The 15,347-nt window shown below is 39.9% G+C and overlaps 1 protein-coding gene across 2 annotated transcripts in view; it reads left to right on the forward strand.

Moving 5' to 3' along the window:
* LOC111219727 (calcium-activated potassium channel subunit alpha-1-like) overlaps window positions 1-11,243 on the forward strand; it is a 97,463-nt gene extending 86,220 nt beyond the window's left edge. The window contains exons 24-30 of one of the 2 annotated variants that reach the window (XM_022742479.1): window positions 306-419; window positions 1,727-1,857; window positions 2,674-2,868; window positions 4,452-4,570; window positions 4,711-4,932; window positions 8,439-8,467; window positions 9,373-11,243. In XM_022742479.1, coding sequence (XP_022598200.1) covers window positions 306-419; window positions 1,727-1,857; window positions 2,674-2,868; window positions 4,452-4,570; window positions 4,711-4,932; window positions 8,439-8,467; window positions 9,373-9,524 — 962 coding nt within the window. In that variant the 3' untranslated portion in view covers window positions 9,525-11,243. Of the gene's footprint in view, window positions 1-305; window positions 420-1,726; window positions 1,858-2,673; window positions 2,869-4,451; window positions 4,571-4,710; window positions 6,153-8,438; window positions 8,468-9,372 lie in introns of those variants that run through there. The other variant, XM_022742480.1, reaches the window with a different exon arrangement.
* The last annotated feature ends 4,104 nt before the right edge of the window (window positions 11,244-15,347 follow it).

Consider the following 15,347-nt stretch of genomic DNA (forward strand, 5'->3'; position numbering starts at 1 on the left):
ATACTGTACATGCTTTTCTTTGTGTGTGTGTGTGTGTGTGTAAAAGGTTTCCGTCTCCATGCACACACAGTCTAAGGGAAACAAAATGAGCAGTGTGTCACATTTATTATATATAGACTAATATTGGACCTTGTCAAGAATACGGTAACATCACACTCAGCAACTTTATGCTTTAGCAGTAGCCAGGAATGGATGAAATAGCCCCAGTGTATTAGTTCTGCTGATGTGCCTGTTTGTAGCCTCTGATGAAGTATTGAATATTGCATTAATAGAGTGTGCTTCATGTTATGTGTGTATCCATTTAGGCTTCACACCACCAGGGATGGATAGATCTTCTCCTGAAAACAGCCCAGTCCATGGATTAGTAAGGCAGACCTCTGTCACAACTGGAGCAAATATTCCCATCATAACAGAACTAGGTATGTTTGCTTCTGTATTTAGTGTCAGATGATTGATACATTAGCTCTACTGTTGGATGTTTTTTCAGTTAAGTAGTTGTAAACAGATCTGAAAACACAATTTCTGCAATTAGAAGCTGTCAACACTTGATTAACCGTACTAAAAGTTGAGTTTTTTTTTTTATGTTTGTTTTTTTTTTTTTGTCCCTTGTTGATGTGCTCCAGTAACTGTTTTTCCTCAACACTTGTCTAGCACCATTAGCAAAGCCAGGCAAAAAACTGCCTGTGATTTCATTCAGTCAGGATAAAAGCAGTGGGACCAGCATACAAATGATAACTGAGCTTGGTAAGAAGTGCCTCTGTCCTGTACTGCAGTGTTGTAACTGCTGCTGCCTCCATATCAGCTTTCTTTTGATTTCTCTCGCTGCACAAGAGGCTCAGTCCATTCCCATAGCATCACTTTGAGCACATTTTACCCTTGGTTCTGGTTGAAATTGCCTGTCTTGTTTTGGCCCCTTCTCTCAAAGCAAAAATTTTCCCTTTTATTTTTCTAAGAATTACAAGGCCTTTGATCCCTCAGAAGTCCTTGTGGCTGTTTTCATAGCATCTTCTGTCGGATCACATTCTCTGGCCCTTCTTTCATCTCAGCCCTGTCGATATGACTGACATTTATTTCTGTCCTCACAGAAGTAGCAGTTCTCCAACTAAATTTTACATCATTACTTTCTTCCAGCTACTGCATGTGTTTTTGTGCTCAAAGACATCTTCAAAGAAGGTTCTGGGGCAATGAGATACTTTCATTTGTTTTGACATGCAAGAACAAGTAATTGGAAGTTCTGTCTTGGATTTACAAGACAAACAATGGCATATTGGTGTTACTGATATTGACCTCAGGAAGACTTTGAATCAAGGCCTGGAGCTTTGACAATATGCATGGTGTCATGATTGTGCATGAATGGCCTGGATATGGAATGTGGCAGAGGCAAGTTGGTCACAAGGCCAAACACAAATACCAGACACAGTTTTACTTCAGCTGATTGAAAGAAAACCACAATTTTGTCCAAATTCAGAACTAAGTAGTGAAATAGAATTTGTTGAACACAGATTTCTAAAACAGTCCATATCTGCAGCTACTGACTGTTGTGCATAACCACTGTACTTTTGTGTCCTCCTCTTCACGTCAGTCAAGTATTTGCCTGATGTATGCCAAAGCACACAATCCATGCTTTTTCAAACCACCAATAACTCCATGAGATCTGGTTTTAGTGTGGAGAAAACAAAACAAGCAGAATTTGAATAACTAATTAGATGTACGTTTACCCCCATAGTGAATGACTCAAATGTTCAGTTCCTGGACCAAGATGACGATGACGACCCGGACACAGAGTTGTACCTCACTCAGCCTTTTGCCTGTGGGACAGCCTTCGCAGTCAGTGTGCTGGATTCCTTAATGAGTGCTGTAAGTCAGAATTGATTTAGCTTGCACTAATCTGTAGATATAAAGAGATTATGATAGAGTTTTTTGTGTGATGACATATATCTGTCAGTGATCTGAAATATGCAAAGAAATGTTGTGTTTTTGATATCAGGGCAGATAGCAGAATACCTCTGGTCCCCTCACAAAAAATGTAGGGGCACTCTGCTCTCGTTAAAACAATAGATGACATGACTGGAACTTGTCCCAGGTATGATGGCTTCATTTGTCTGCCTTTCAGTTTGAGTGAGGTTAGAGCAAAGCTGCCTTCAAGTGCGCTCCAGTGTAGACAAAGGTAATGCTACCTAATGGACAGCCCTCATCCATCATCTTAGTCAATAGTGCTGTCAGCAGCCGAGGGAGATGTCACTGTGCTGTACAAGCAGGGGGAGACAAGAGACTGCAGTGCAAAGAAAAGGGCAGACATTTGCCCTTGTTAAAATTAACAAAGCAAAAACGGGTTTGAATTAAAAGCTACACTAAGGAAAGTGTATCTTCTGGCTTAACACGCAGTTTGTAAAGCTGATTTTTTTAAATCTGCTATTTAGCTGTTGGAATTGCCTGGACAGCACGACAGCACAAATGTGTACACGGACTTCCTGTGTTTCTCTCTGATGCGAGTGAGAGTAACCTGCAGTAATTGGATTCTCCTGTCTTTTCACTCAGTGTAGAGAGCAATGTGATGTGACAGAGAAGAGTTAGATAGCACCATTCGGGCTGGCTGGCACTTTGAGAAGGTTCAGTTGTGACTTTGCTGGCGTTTGCTTAAGGACTCACCCCCCTCTACCTTCATTCCTTCAGACATACTTCAATGATAATATCCTCACCTTGATCCGGACGCTGGTAACAGGCGGGGCGACCCCGGAGCTGGAGGGGCTGCTGGCGGAGGAGAATGCGTTACGGGGTGGCTACAGCACGCCACAGACCCTGGCGAACAGGGACAGGTGTCGCGTGGCACAGCTGGCCTTGTACGACGGGCCCTTTGCTGACCTCGGGGTAAGTGACTGGTCTTGTCACCCAAGGGCTGAGCATATCTTTGTCTGCTTATATTGTGGGAGCTGACTTTACTGAAAGGATTCAGATTAACAGGGACTGTTATCACAGCTGTGACACAGAGTTCAGATGAGTAACAAGGATTTTGTGTTCTGTGTCAATGAAATAAAAGTACTAATCCAAATGAATCACCATCAGATAAATACATTTAGTGAACAAAATCCTGGCATTTATTACATTTCATACTCTACAGTCCTGCAGTTTATGGCCTTAGAAGGCTTTCAGTTACAATAATTAAGAGTAAAAACAAAATCATTTTACATGATTAATGTGTGTTGGTGCCCTTGCACTTCAATAAAGCAATGCTCCGTAAAGTGTTGAAATAAAAAGCTCATTTGTCATGCATACCTACATGCCTTTGCTCTGCCACAGAATAAAACAGTGAAGGTGTGAAATGAGCTGAATTCTTGCTTATTCTACAAAGATCTTCTAAAATGGCCAAAATTATTGATACTTAGAAGGGGTGATATTTCAAGCAGACTATTGTCTGTCTGTTAGTCTCACAGGTATCTTCAATCTTATAAACAGTCATTCAGCCCATTGAAATGGAGAAAATGTTTGCTATCATTGTGTACAAGAATTGTCTGAGGAGATAAGGAAGAAAATATTTCCCAAGCATGGTCAAGGTAAAGACTATAAGATCATCTCCAAGCAACTTAATGTTCCTGTGACCACAGCTGCTGATATTATTAAGAAGTTTAAGGTCCATGGGACCGTAGCCAACCTTGAATGTGGCTGCAAGAGGAAAATTGACCCCAGATTGAACAGAGGCGCCTTACTTAGAGAAAGATTAAAAAAAAAAAAAAAAGCCTGACTGGAATTTGCCAAAATGCATGTAGACAAGTCACAATGCTTCTGGAAGAATGTCTTTTACAGCTTAGTCACATTAGCTCTATGTCAACAGAAGAAAAAATTAAGCTTTCAAAGACAAGAACACCATGAAAGCACAGAGTAGAACGTGGACGATGAGGGAAAAAACTAAGCCAAGCTAGCTATCTTACAAATTGCAGATCATTAGCTCTAAAGAATTTAGCACAGTTTATCCAAGAACACTGACTCAGGTCCTATAACTGTCTAAAAAAACATGCGCATTTGGAGCACTTTATATTCAGACAGAGGAGGATTAAATAAAACTGGATGGTACAACACAACTAATAACCTGAGATAGCTTTCTCTCTCTCCCCACCCCTCTATTATTCCCTTAAAGGTCAGCACTATGAAGACAACTTTCTTTTGGCCAATGATGGAAATTTATGTGTCAAAGTTCACCAAAGCTTCACACTGATTGGTTTTGCCCCACTGGTCGATTCCACTGAAATTAATTAATCGCACTGCAAAATTAGCCGAGCCTTTAGGGTTATCACCATCATCATCTGTAACAGACAAACAGGGATCAGTTCAGGACTCATTTTTAACGCTGGAGGTATATTAAGTCCATGTAAATGATTATGATGATTTATTTTTAGCGTTGCTTTTGTTAAAATGCAGACTGTGTACTACACTGTGTTTTTGTCTCTTTCTTTCAGGATGGGGGTTGTTATGGTGACCTGTTTTGTAAAGCCCTGAAAACGTACAACATGCTGTGCTTTGGCATCTATCGGTTACGAGACGCACATCTAAACACACAAAGCCAATGTACCAAACGGTGAGTACGGACCAAATGTGTCCTTGAAATTATATGCTCAAAACTGGGATCCACAAAAAGATAAGGCTTTGTCAAAAAAATCTCTTCTACCTAAACTATATTTAGAACTGGCCCCCCCATCTGTTCCCTCTCTCCTCTAGGTATGTCATAACCAATCCACCATATGCGTTTGAGCTGGTGCCCTCAGACCTGATATTCTGCCTGATGCAGTTTGACCACAACGCCGGCCAGTCTCGAACCAGCCTCTCCCACTCCTCCCATTCGTCCCATTCCTCCAGCAAAAAGAGCTCCTCCGTCCACTCTATCCCAACCACCAACCGCACCAACCGCACCAAAAGCAGGGACTCACGAGACAAACAAAAGTATGTGCCCCTCTAAAGCTCTCTGACTTTGTATGTCCTTGAACAGTGCCTGCCAACAGTGTTGTCCTGTGTGTCCTTTTGCAGGGTCCAGACAGACTGTAACATGTCTGGCTGGCTATGTGTGTATGTTTGTCTGAATGTGTATGTATGTGGTACTTTTATGTCTTAGTTTGCATTCAATAGCAACATGCAATACAGAACAGTTGCCCCCTGAGCGGGGCCATCCCATGGCAAAGGGCAAAGTAAGAAACCACAAAGGGCTTCTGTCTTTCCTTTCTTTCCATCCATTGGTTGTTACTGTGGTTGTGAATTTTCCGTTCTTGTAAATTTTTTTATGCCAAGAATTACAGTACACTTTTAAGTAATGCAGTTATTCTTGAGTACTGAGGTAATATTTGTCATGATTTAACAGACTTTTTCTCAATTTTCACCATAGGACAAATTTTTGATAGTTAGAAACCTATCCAAAAGCCCTCTGCAGTTAAAAGCAAGATATCTGAATCAATTTTGTTTATAATGCACTTTGAGACAAATATACATGTAGACTAGTGCAATGATGAATTCTGTTAGTTTCCAATGAACTGCTGACCTGGTTCTTATCCTGGTTTTATTGAATTTACTTTAAATCATACTTAGGTTTAGTTTACTTTAGGTTCACCGTCTTCACCATTGTTTAAATTTTTCATTGCTGTTTTCACTGTGGTGCTCTTACCTGCACACACAGGGCCAACTCCAACAAGTGATTAAAACTCTTCAAGTTTGAGATGATGCTATCTTGGTTAAAATGTGAAGGGAGGTATTTTTTATATGTTTGATATGGGCCAAATCACAATATATAATAAGAACAGAATATGTCCCGAGAGGAGGAATTGGCAGACATTTCAAACCCTGTAGTTTTACTTATACTTGTGTTAACAACTCTCACCTCTGTGATAATGATCACCGGGTCTCTCTATCTTAAAGCATTCCAAGTTTTGCTCTGTTGAAACTTGTGTTTGTCTTGTTTGAATAAAAGCTGAACCGTATTGTACTTGAACTGCACTTTATATGACATGTCTTAAAAGTTCACATTTTGTCATGTCTATGAAATACTGAACACCATGTCATCTTAATGCCTGTTGATTTCCATTATCATTTAAATGCTATATTTTACTCATATGGGGTATTAATTATGTCAAGATATCTGCAAGCAGCAAATGTTACAGTTATTAATAAAGCTACACCACCATTATAATTACATTGTCTTCACATGTTAATGTCACATCTCAGTGTTATTTTATATTTGTTAATGTTTGGCTACCTAACAACGTGGTTATTCTTACTTGCTAGATTACCAGTGATTACAATTTTATCAGAGAATGATAATGAGCAAGTGCACATTTAAACATTCTGCTACAAACTGCCCCACTATGTGCTGAAGGTCATGGGGTCAATAGAGCAAACAGAATTGTATCATCTGCAAAGGCAGATTCTGTCCATAAGTCATCAAACTAGACTGTCTCATCTGCACATGTAGTCTTTCCATGACAACCAAAAAAAATCATGTTTGGCAGATCACGCTTGATCTATCACTGAAAATACTGCCACAGCCCTCACTTGTAGTAAGAGCCCGAGCATCTCATAATCAGTAACTCCGCAAGCCACTACAAGGGAAACGGCCATGAACCTTACAAAGTCTACACAACACATGTAGCCTAGATAGGTAAGCTCCCAGGGCCACTCCAGTATTCCTGCCAAAGTAAAGAGCTTGTCAGTTGTTTCATGACCAGGATGGAATCCACATTGCATCTACTGAATCTGAGGTTTGACAATCTATCAAGGCCACCTTACCAAAATATATGTAGTATTTTCCAAGACTGCAATGTGGCACTGAACAGGTGTGTCCAAGACACCTCAACAATATTCAGAGCAGAGTTTTTTGTTTGCCTTCTCCAGTGCTTCATGTAGGTTTGTGAATTCTTCCAAGTGTTCCTTCCACAGCACAACAATAGCCACAGTTAAGGTACGCTATTCTCCTCTCCTGCTGAGACTAGTCCCTTACTTGTCTAATGGTTCACCAGAAGCTCTCTGAGACCCTCTATATAGTCTCCCTAAATTCCTCCCACACCTGTATCTGTGCACCTGCAACTATAGAAGCTTCAGTCCTTCTGGCCTAACAATGCCTATCTGTCCATTCAGGAATCCACTGAGACAAATAAGCAAGCATCAACAACTCTCGTGCCTCAAGATTGGATTCGGTCGAAGGTGTTCTGTTACCACATCCAATTACAACCCAATGCTTAAACGTGTTCTGCTATGGACAGTCCAGCACAGAAGTCCAATAACAAAGCACTATCCAAGTTTAGATCGGGCGAGCAGTTCCTTCTAATAACCCAATCTAGATCCCCCAGCAAAAATACGTGGCACCCTATGTGAGAACAGAACCAGAGACTCCAAGAGGGCTAGAAATTGCAAACTGTTGCAGTTGCAAACACACAAAGAACAGTCTGAGCCTTCATCTTTGCAGAATGCAGTCATATAAAGGCAACCGTTTCATTTTTGGGGACAACTCCAACACAGCAGTGCTCAGCTTGCAGTTCATGAGTATTCCCAAATACACCTGTCACCTCTTACCCTGAACAACTCCAGAAAATAAGAGAATCCAACCACAATCCAGGAGCATGCTATGTTAACTATGGTTGGCAATACAAAAGCATGATGAATTGAAATTACCATAACTCATTACAGTGTACAAGGAGCCATAGTATTCCCAGACAGGATGTAAGTTTGAGTTGATAAACATTACTGTCTGTCATCATGTGTATTTAAATTACAACTATATAAACATGTTCTGTTATTAACATATTTAGAGGATTTTGCAGAATTGGCAGAGGTATGCGTTCTCTAAGTACTTTCTAATATACTATTGTTTCTATGAGAAAATATTATACTCAAATATTCTCTCTAAAATAATGAATGAGCACATGTTACATTTTCACAGCTGCTGAATGAACACTACAGGCTTTCTCTGGTTAGTAATCTGTGCTAGAAAAAACAAATTCATTTACATTGCATATTTTGTAGAAATACATTTATGTTTGACATGAAGTTGCTGAGCCCTCTTGTTTTGTGCTAATATCAAACTACATTATATAACACATTTGGTATGTTAGCTGCATGTTGCTCTTTGGGTTCTGAATTACATCTGAAACATGGACATCATCCTCCAACTGTTTTGGCAATAGGCATGGATACAGTATGGCTGCTTGATACATACTACAGTGGCGATATGAATAGTAATGGCACTTAAAAGATTTTCTGACATGATACATGTTCTGTTTTTCTTTACTTTTTGTTGAGTTGTTTGGTCGCACCCCACTGATTAACCTACTCTACATCCATATGTAATGAGAGCATCTGCTGTTTTTATGCCTCTGATCATCATACTGTGCAGTTTCTGTTATTAATGGTCATATTAGTATTTCCCATTTAGCTTACATTTAGTCTACTACTTTCTTTTTCCAAAGTGCAACAAGGATGAATAGAGTGGGCCAAGGTATGGTTATGAATGATTATGCATGATGTTAAGTAATGCATTGAACACGGTCATGTCCTTGCTGACATTTTGCCCTCTGAATGAAAGCCAAGTAGTTTGGTGTTCCCAAATGGCTGCATCAGGAGCGCATGGTTATGACCTATGCAGTACCTCTCACTGTAGGTTTGACTGTGTGATTGCAACTGAATGGCTTGATGCTACTTCTACTTTATTCTGTATCAAGTCGTGTTTGATGTTTTATTATTGGCAACTTGTGTCTGCTGGCATATGCGTTAATGCACTGCAGCACCACAGCCTCAAGTCATGTCGATGAAAATGCATGACCGTGGACATTGCCAAGTGGATGAATCACCAGTGATATACTATGCCAGACTATCTATTTCCTTCTATAACAAAAGAAAGTTGCATCAAGCCAAAAAGCCTGAAGCCCCTCAAAAAGATAAAAAAAATAAAAAAAACTCATGTATGAATTGTGAAGTTAAAAGTATTAGCTTCTAATTTAGTAGAGTGAAGTATTAAAACAGATGTTGTTTAAGTGGTGACCTGCATGTCTACTGACCCAACAAACCGGCATGCTTACATGGCAGTATGGTATATATGAAAAACATTTTGATGAGTGACATTACAGAGGTGAAAACTGAGACAATGGGACAATGAATGATACTTACCTGCCATTAAAACTCCACCTCAGAGCTTTTTTTTTTATCATGTCAGAATTTCTTTCTACACCATCAATTCAAACAATAATTTCTTTTCAAATGTACAGTGTCCTCCCAATGTTCTGTGTTCTCTTAAAACACAAACCAAACAAACTGGTGACACTGAAATTGTAATTGATGTCCATGTAGCATTAACTGTCTCATGTCCCTCCTCTTTGTCTCTATATGATTTTGGCTCTTTCTCAGAAAAGACATGGTTTACAGATGAGCAAGAGAATACCCACCTGAGGACCATACAGATCAAGCCTGTGAATACTCTCGCCGTCAACCAAGTCAGTCAGTGTAAATCCACAAGCAGCTTGATTCCACCCATCAGAGAAGCAGAAGACGAGTGCTGAGCTCCGGAGCCACGCCGACACCTGGACGCTCGGACTCTCAGAAGACTTATCGTGTAGGTGTCGGGCTGGGATTCAGGATGTCTCCTCGTCTGCAAACATAAATCATCAGCTGACATTAGATGACACGAACACAAACTGCTTAGCTTATTCACCGCTGCAGCAAGCTTATTGTACAAGCAGTCATACATGAAATATTCATAAAGACAATCATAGTCAAGTGTCGCAACCACTCAGCTATTAGATTGCACAGCTAATCTTTAGTGGTGACCAGACTCCATGACTTTTTTGTTCCATTCTGGGGAATGAGGGTCACTTGAAGGAGACGAGCAATGTAAAAATGACTACTATCACTAAAAGAGGTGATTATTATGATTACTGGATCAAATTTTGCAATTATAAAAGTTGCCTTTTTAGCTGTCGATGAACAACTACTACAATTACTGCATTTACCTTACCCAGTGCTGCAGAGTTATTCTGTACAGTATGTTAAAATGTGTATTTTACATCCAGCTGCGATCCCACCACAATGGCATTGTTAATGACTGACTCTCAGTGATTCCTTTGCCATTTGGAGCTAATTCACAACATTTGTGACAGTTACAATGGCCAGTGTCCATGTGTAAATGGCATTTGGCTCCAGCCTTATCTTTATCCATTTATATTTGTCTTATCTTCGCCTTTTTGAAGTCGTTTTGTTATAAATGTTTTCATGTCACTGTTCGGTTGCAATGTCCTAAAAACCCAGAAATCTTACTGAGTAAAGCTTTTAAGTATGTGCAAAGTTGCTCCAGGGGTAAAACGTTTTTTTTTTTTTCTTCTTCTTTAACCCCAATAGCCAAACATGATAGAGCTGTTTTGCTGGCAACATTAGAATATAACCAAAAATCTTAAACAGTTTCTAATACAGTTGCAGAGTTATTCATATACTAATGACACCATAGACAGCAAAGCCAAATACTACCGCATAGCTTGGCGCCATATAATAAGTCTGTAAGTGAGCTGAATGTGAAAGCCACATATCGCATGAAGTGGGCATCTTTAAGTCCTCCATTGGCTGTAAGCACTGCCTGACACAGGATTGTCTTGGAGGCCATTAAGCGCTTGATTGTACTCCATGACCAATCTTAATGCCATAATCAGACATGTTCATGCTTTTTGTAGATACATGAAAAACAGCTCTATCATTAAAAAAAAAGGGGTTTTGGCTATTTATATGTTCCGATAGATTCTATTCTGTTGGTAAACCATCTTGGTGATCGATTGCATATCTGATATATCCATAAAAACAAACAATGTACACACATCTGATGAAGCCTCTATCATTTGTTTCAGTTTGTAAGCACATGAGGCCAGAATAGAGAGCTAAGAATGGTTATTAATCATGTCTTATCTGAATAACAACAAAGCTATATTGGTGCTGTTGTCACTTTAAAAAAAAGCAAGCAATCCGTAAAAATCCTTAATCTACAGAAGAAGCATCACGGTCTAGCCAAAGATTCGCGTTGGATGTAAAAAGAGCGAGGTTGTGACATTTTTACTGGCCCTGGAACATCCAAGCCATCGACCCCTCAGTGCCAGTAATGTGCCAGGCAGTGCTGAAGCCAGCGGAGGACTCCAGAAGACCCACTGCTGCGAAAAGAGGCTTCTAGTTTAGCTGGATTTGAGCAAAATTGACTTTTGCTGTGAAACTGAGAAATGTACTTTCCTCTTTGCTTTCCATCTTGCCAGCTCAGAAACCATTCTTCAAAAAAAACAAAAAAAAAAAAGAAAAGTTTTTGAATTTCTTAACATGAGGCTGTAATTCCCTGGAGATGAAAGAAAAAAAAAACGCACTGTAGTAGATAATTTGAAAAGTCTTAAAACTTTTTTTAAATGATCCATCATCAAGCAGAGCCTGATATCAATTCATTTTATGTACTCTTCAAAGAAATCTGTAAAGCTTAATGTAAACTATTTCTTTTTGGTGTATTCTTGTTTGAGATATTCTTGTTTGCCAGTACCTGTGGGGTTGAAAGACATTCGGCATTGCAGTCTAGTTTGTATTATTTTGTGCATTTTTCTTTTAGCACATTGACTTGTGGATACAATGACAGTGCTAAGTTGATATTTCTGACTATGTCATAATACCCAATAATAAATACAGTTTATTGTCTTGTACAAATAGGCTTGTACATAAATTGTACATGATTTCATTTTGTATTTTCACAAATTAAAAGCTGATGTATTGTGTTCTACAGTATGTCAGGTCTTTTATTTTCTAATGGACACACAGCGAGGCTCAGCACAGAAAATACGACGATTCAGCAGCTCTAAGCCACATGTTACACATTTGTCTGTCAAACAGGGACTGTATATATAAAGTCTTCTTCTGTGATGACCACAGAAGGCACAGTCTGATAACCAGACATCATGTGACATGGGACACCTCGTTGCACCCCCGGGATAATGGCGGATAAAAACACTCTCCACATTCTCACCTTGGGGATGGAGAGGGCCCATCATGTTGCTTGTTAACGATTTTACACACCATGGCGCCGTGGGAGACGGTCAGCATGCCAATAATATTTATAGTCTAACACCTCGCACAGAGGCCACTGATTTCCCTGATCCTCCTGCCAGCCAGTGTCATCTCTTAGTAATAAACACATGTAGCTACCACACTAAAAAACAGCACTGATTACAGGATATATTAACTATGAAATGGGCTATTATATATATTCACTCTATGGACTATGCAGTGATTTCAATTGATTGATAAGTTAACTTGCATCTCTTCTGAAAAAGCAAATTTCTTTCTGCTTGCAAAAAAATATCCGGGTAAGTAAAATTTCTCTGGGTTGTTAAAGTATAGACTCGCACACACACACACACAAATCCACAGTCCCCCCTTTAAAGACAACTCTTGCCCAGCTGCACAGACTTGGCTGGTGATAATAGTTTCCATGACAATGCAACACTCCAAGTGCATCAATGCCAGCCTGGATAAACAGTGATCCTTTACCAAAACAAGGGGGTCATTACGGCAGCTTGTCAAATCAATGTTGAGAGTGTCCTGGCTGATTAAGGCGTCCCCTCTCAGTCCTGACACAGTGTCAATACTGGCTGGCCTGTGGCGGCACACTCCCATGATTGGACTGAAATGCCTATCAGTCAGGCAGCTGAGCTGGACTAATGATTCCCTGTGCTGCCTATTAGAGGGACATGACAATTTAATCCTGTGGGCCAGGCAAGGAAAAAGTGACCTTGGTGCTTTATATTGAGGCTGAGGTAAATTGACAAGAGCAGATAAATCTTTACCCTGGGCTATTAACAGAATTAAAGAACAACAACAAAGGCAGAAGGTCCTCTCTTTTTTGTTCTGTCTGCCCGGCCTTTCCAAACCCTATTCTATAAAAATCCCCTAAATTTGAAAATAATCTGCTAGAAAAAAAACAACCTTAAGATATCACTGCATCATTAAAAAACACATTTCCACTCAGCACTTGTGCGACAGATCCAATGCTTAGAACAACAAGAGTCAAACAAAAGCCGTAGGTTAAATTCTTCTATACTTCTATACCATCAAGTTGGAATATTAAAAGTGGATATTGCTTGAAGCTCAAGGTTTTTCAGATGTTCAAAGCCCCGGGGCGAGGTATATTGCCTCGGACATCTATCTTAAGGCTATGAGAACATTGTCTACATGGTTGGAAAAAGGCCATGTGTTTACACAGATGTTTCAAGCTTTTAGCACACAGATCTTCCTGTAGTGAGCCGCACCACCATCTTTTGTGCCAAGGGCCATATACATTTTGCATTAGTTTACCCTTTGATACAGAAATAAAGGAGGGCAGGAGAGCTCGCAGGTTTGCACGCAGTATTTTAAACAAAGTAAAGATCCTCGGCGCTACCACGTGAATGTTTCTCTGAATCTGATTCAAATAGAGGAAAACTTTGCTGTTAACATTTCCGTCCCTACAGCCTCATTTGTTCCCTCTTTTCTTATATTTGTTGCAAGGTGACCTGTACACTGAGAAAAAACATTGTGCCTCTGCAAATTTCTACCAGAGAAACAAAAAAACAAATGGCAAAAGATAAGAATTTCATCCCTGTTGTAAGGATAGATCACCGGCACTGGGAGGCAATTTGCCTGTAAGGCACAGTTGCCGCACTGACCCTTTATGTTCCCTGTAAAGGTCAACATTTCCTTTTCTTTTGTTTTACTCCATGCATGCATAAATCAAAGCTCCTGGCTATTTCCATGTTTGAAGTGGGAAATACCACTCATCAAAAAACTAAATCTAACCTGCATTATCATAGAGTATATGGACTTTAATATGTAATAAAGTAGCATCTGTGTCAAGTGCAAAATATTTTTATGGGATGTTTTAAGAAATAAATACTTTAATTTGTTTCAGCACCAGCAATGAGATCTTTCCCGATTTGAAATTATAATTTGGCACATTCAAATCACCTTCTCTTTTGCCTCCGTGCAGAGAAATTAGCAGTAACAAACAGCAAACAGATGGCACTATCCCATAACATCACTTCTCAGCCCAAGTTGTAAACATGATTTACAATTTGCAAGAAATTATTTACTGTGATTCACGTTTCTGTCAGCACCACACTGGAGGTTAATAGAAATGCCAGCATGCTCGCTGATTTACTTAGTAAAATTTTCATCCCAAGGTTCAGGTTCAGAAGATTGGAGTCAGAGAGAGTTACAGGATTCATGCATTATGCAGAAGAAGCTGACACGACCTTCAGCCATCACAGTCTTCTCTATATATCACACTGGGCTTGACCCTCCCAAGGCCAGAAGGAGCATTTGATATATTTAACCACTACTGCCATTAAATTACTCACATTCTTTATGAGCTGTAGCCATTTTATACAGCTAGCAACATGGAGGCAATATAATTTTGATTAAAAGTGGTTTTACACTTTGTATTTGCTTTTTACCGCGGGTGATGCTTCAGCAATAAGGAAGACATTCGTAAGTCAAAGGCAAACTAAATCAAGAAATAAATCTACTGCATGGCCCTTCTGATTTTTATGCCTCACATTATGGCTCCGCCATATGCCGGCCATATGTAGAAATAAAGAGGAAAATCTGCTCCTGCTGTTTGATATCGAACACATCATAAAATGATAGGAAATAAAGTGCTGTTTTAGAGTGTGAGGTCCATTTTAATATAATTGGCTTTGGAATTATTTATGACATTAATTGCCACATTATCGACTGGCTGTCAGCTCCTTGGGCTTGCAGTCCATTCTTCTTCACAAAGAGCACTAGCTCAGCCTAAAGTAGACTGACAAGCTAATTATACCATCTTCCCTCTCCATGATAAATGTCACTAATGTGAATCTGGCCCAGAAATAAGACTCCTCGGCTACCTCAACCGCAAAAGTCTTCCTCTCCAGTGAGGATCTTTAGATAGGGACGCTTCACTCTGTGTCATTTCTTCCTGAATCAAGTTATCTCAAAGAATCCAAGCCCCTAATTGTGAAATCGCTCTTGTTAGATTATGTGTATTATCTACTGAACATTCAAACACACTTGAATCCACACCGGCATGCTTCATCAGAGGTGCTTGTCGGATGATTGAACGGCTCCACCCACTGACACCTCTCCGACATCGGATTGAGGGGGGGTGGGAGGGGGTGGGAGGTTGTGTCCCACGATTTCTTCCATCTTTTCTGAAACTGATGATCTTACATTCACACCTACTTCGGGGAGTGATTGGCCGACTCTGCCAATCACGTTCTTTGTTACGAAACTATTTCTGGCACTTTCCGTATGAGTGCAACACCATGACTGTTTTAAAGGAGAAAGTGCCTGAA

The sequence above is a fragment of the Seriola dumerili genome, unplaced genomic scaffold, assembly GCF_002260705.1.
Source record: "Seriola dumerili isolate Sdu_G_001 unplaced genomic scaffold, Sdu_1.0 BDQW01000068.1, whole genome shotgun sequence".
In the NCBI taxonomy this organism is placed as follows: Eukaryota; Metazoa; Chordata; class Actinopteri; order Carangiformes; family Carangidae; genus Seriola; species Seriola dumerili.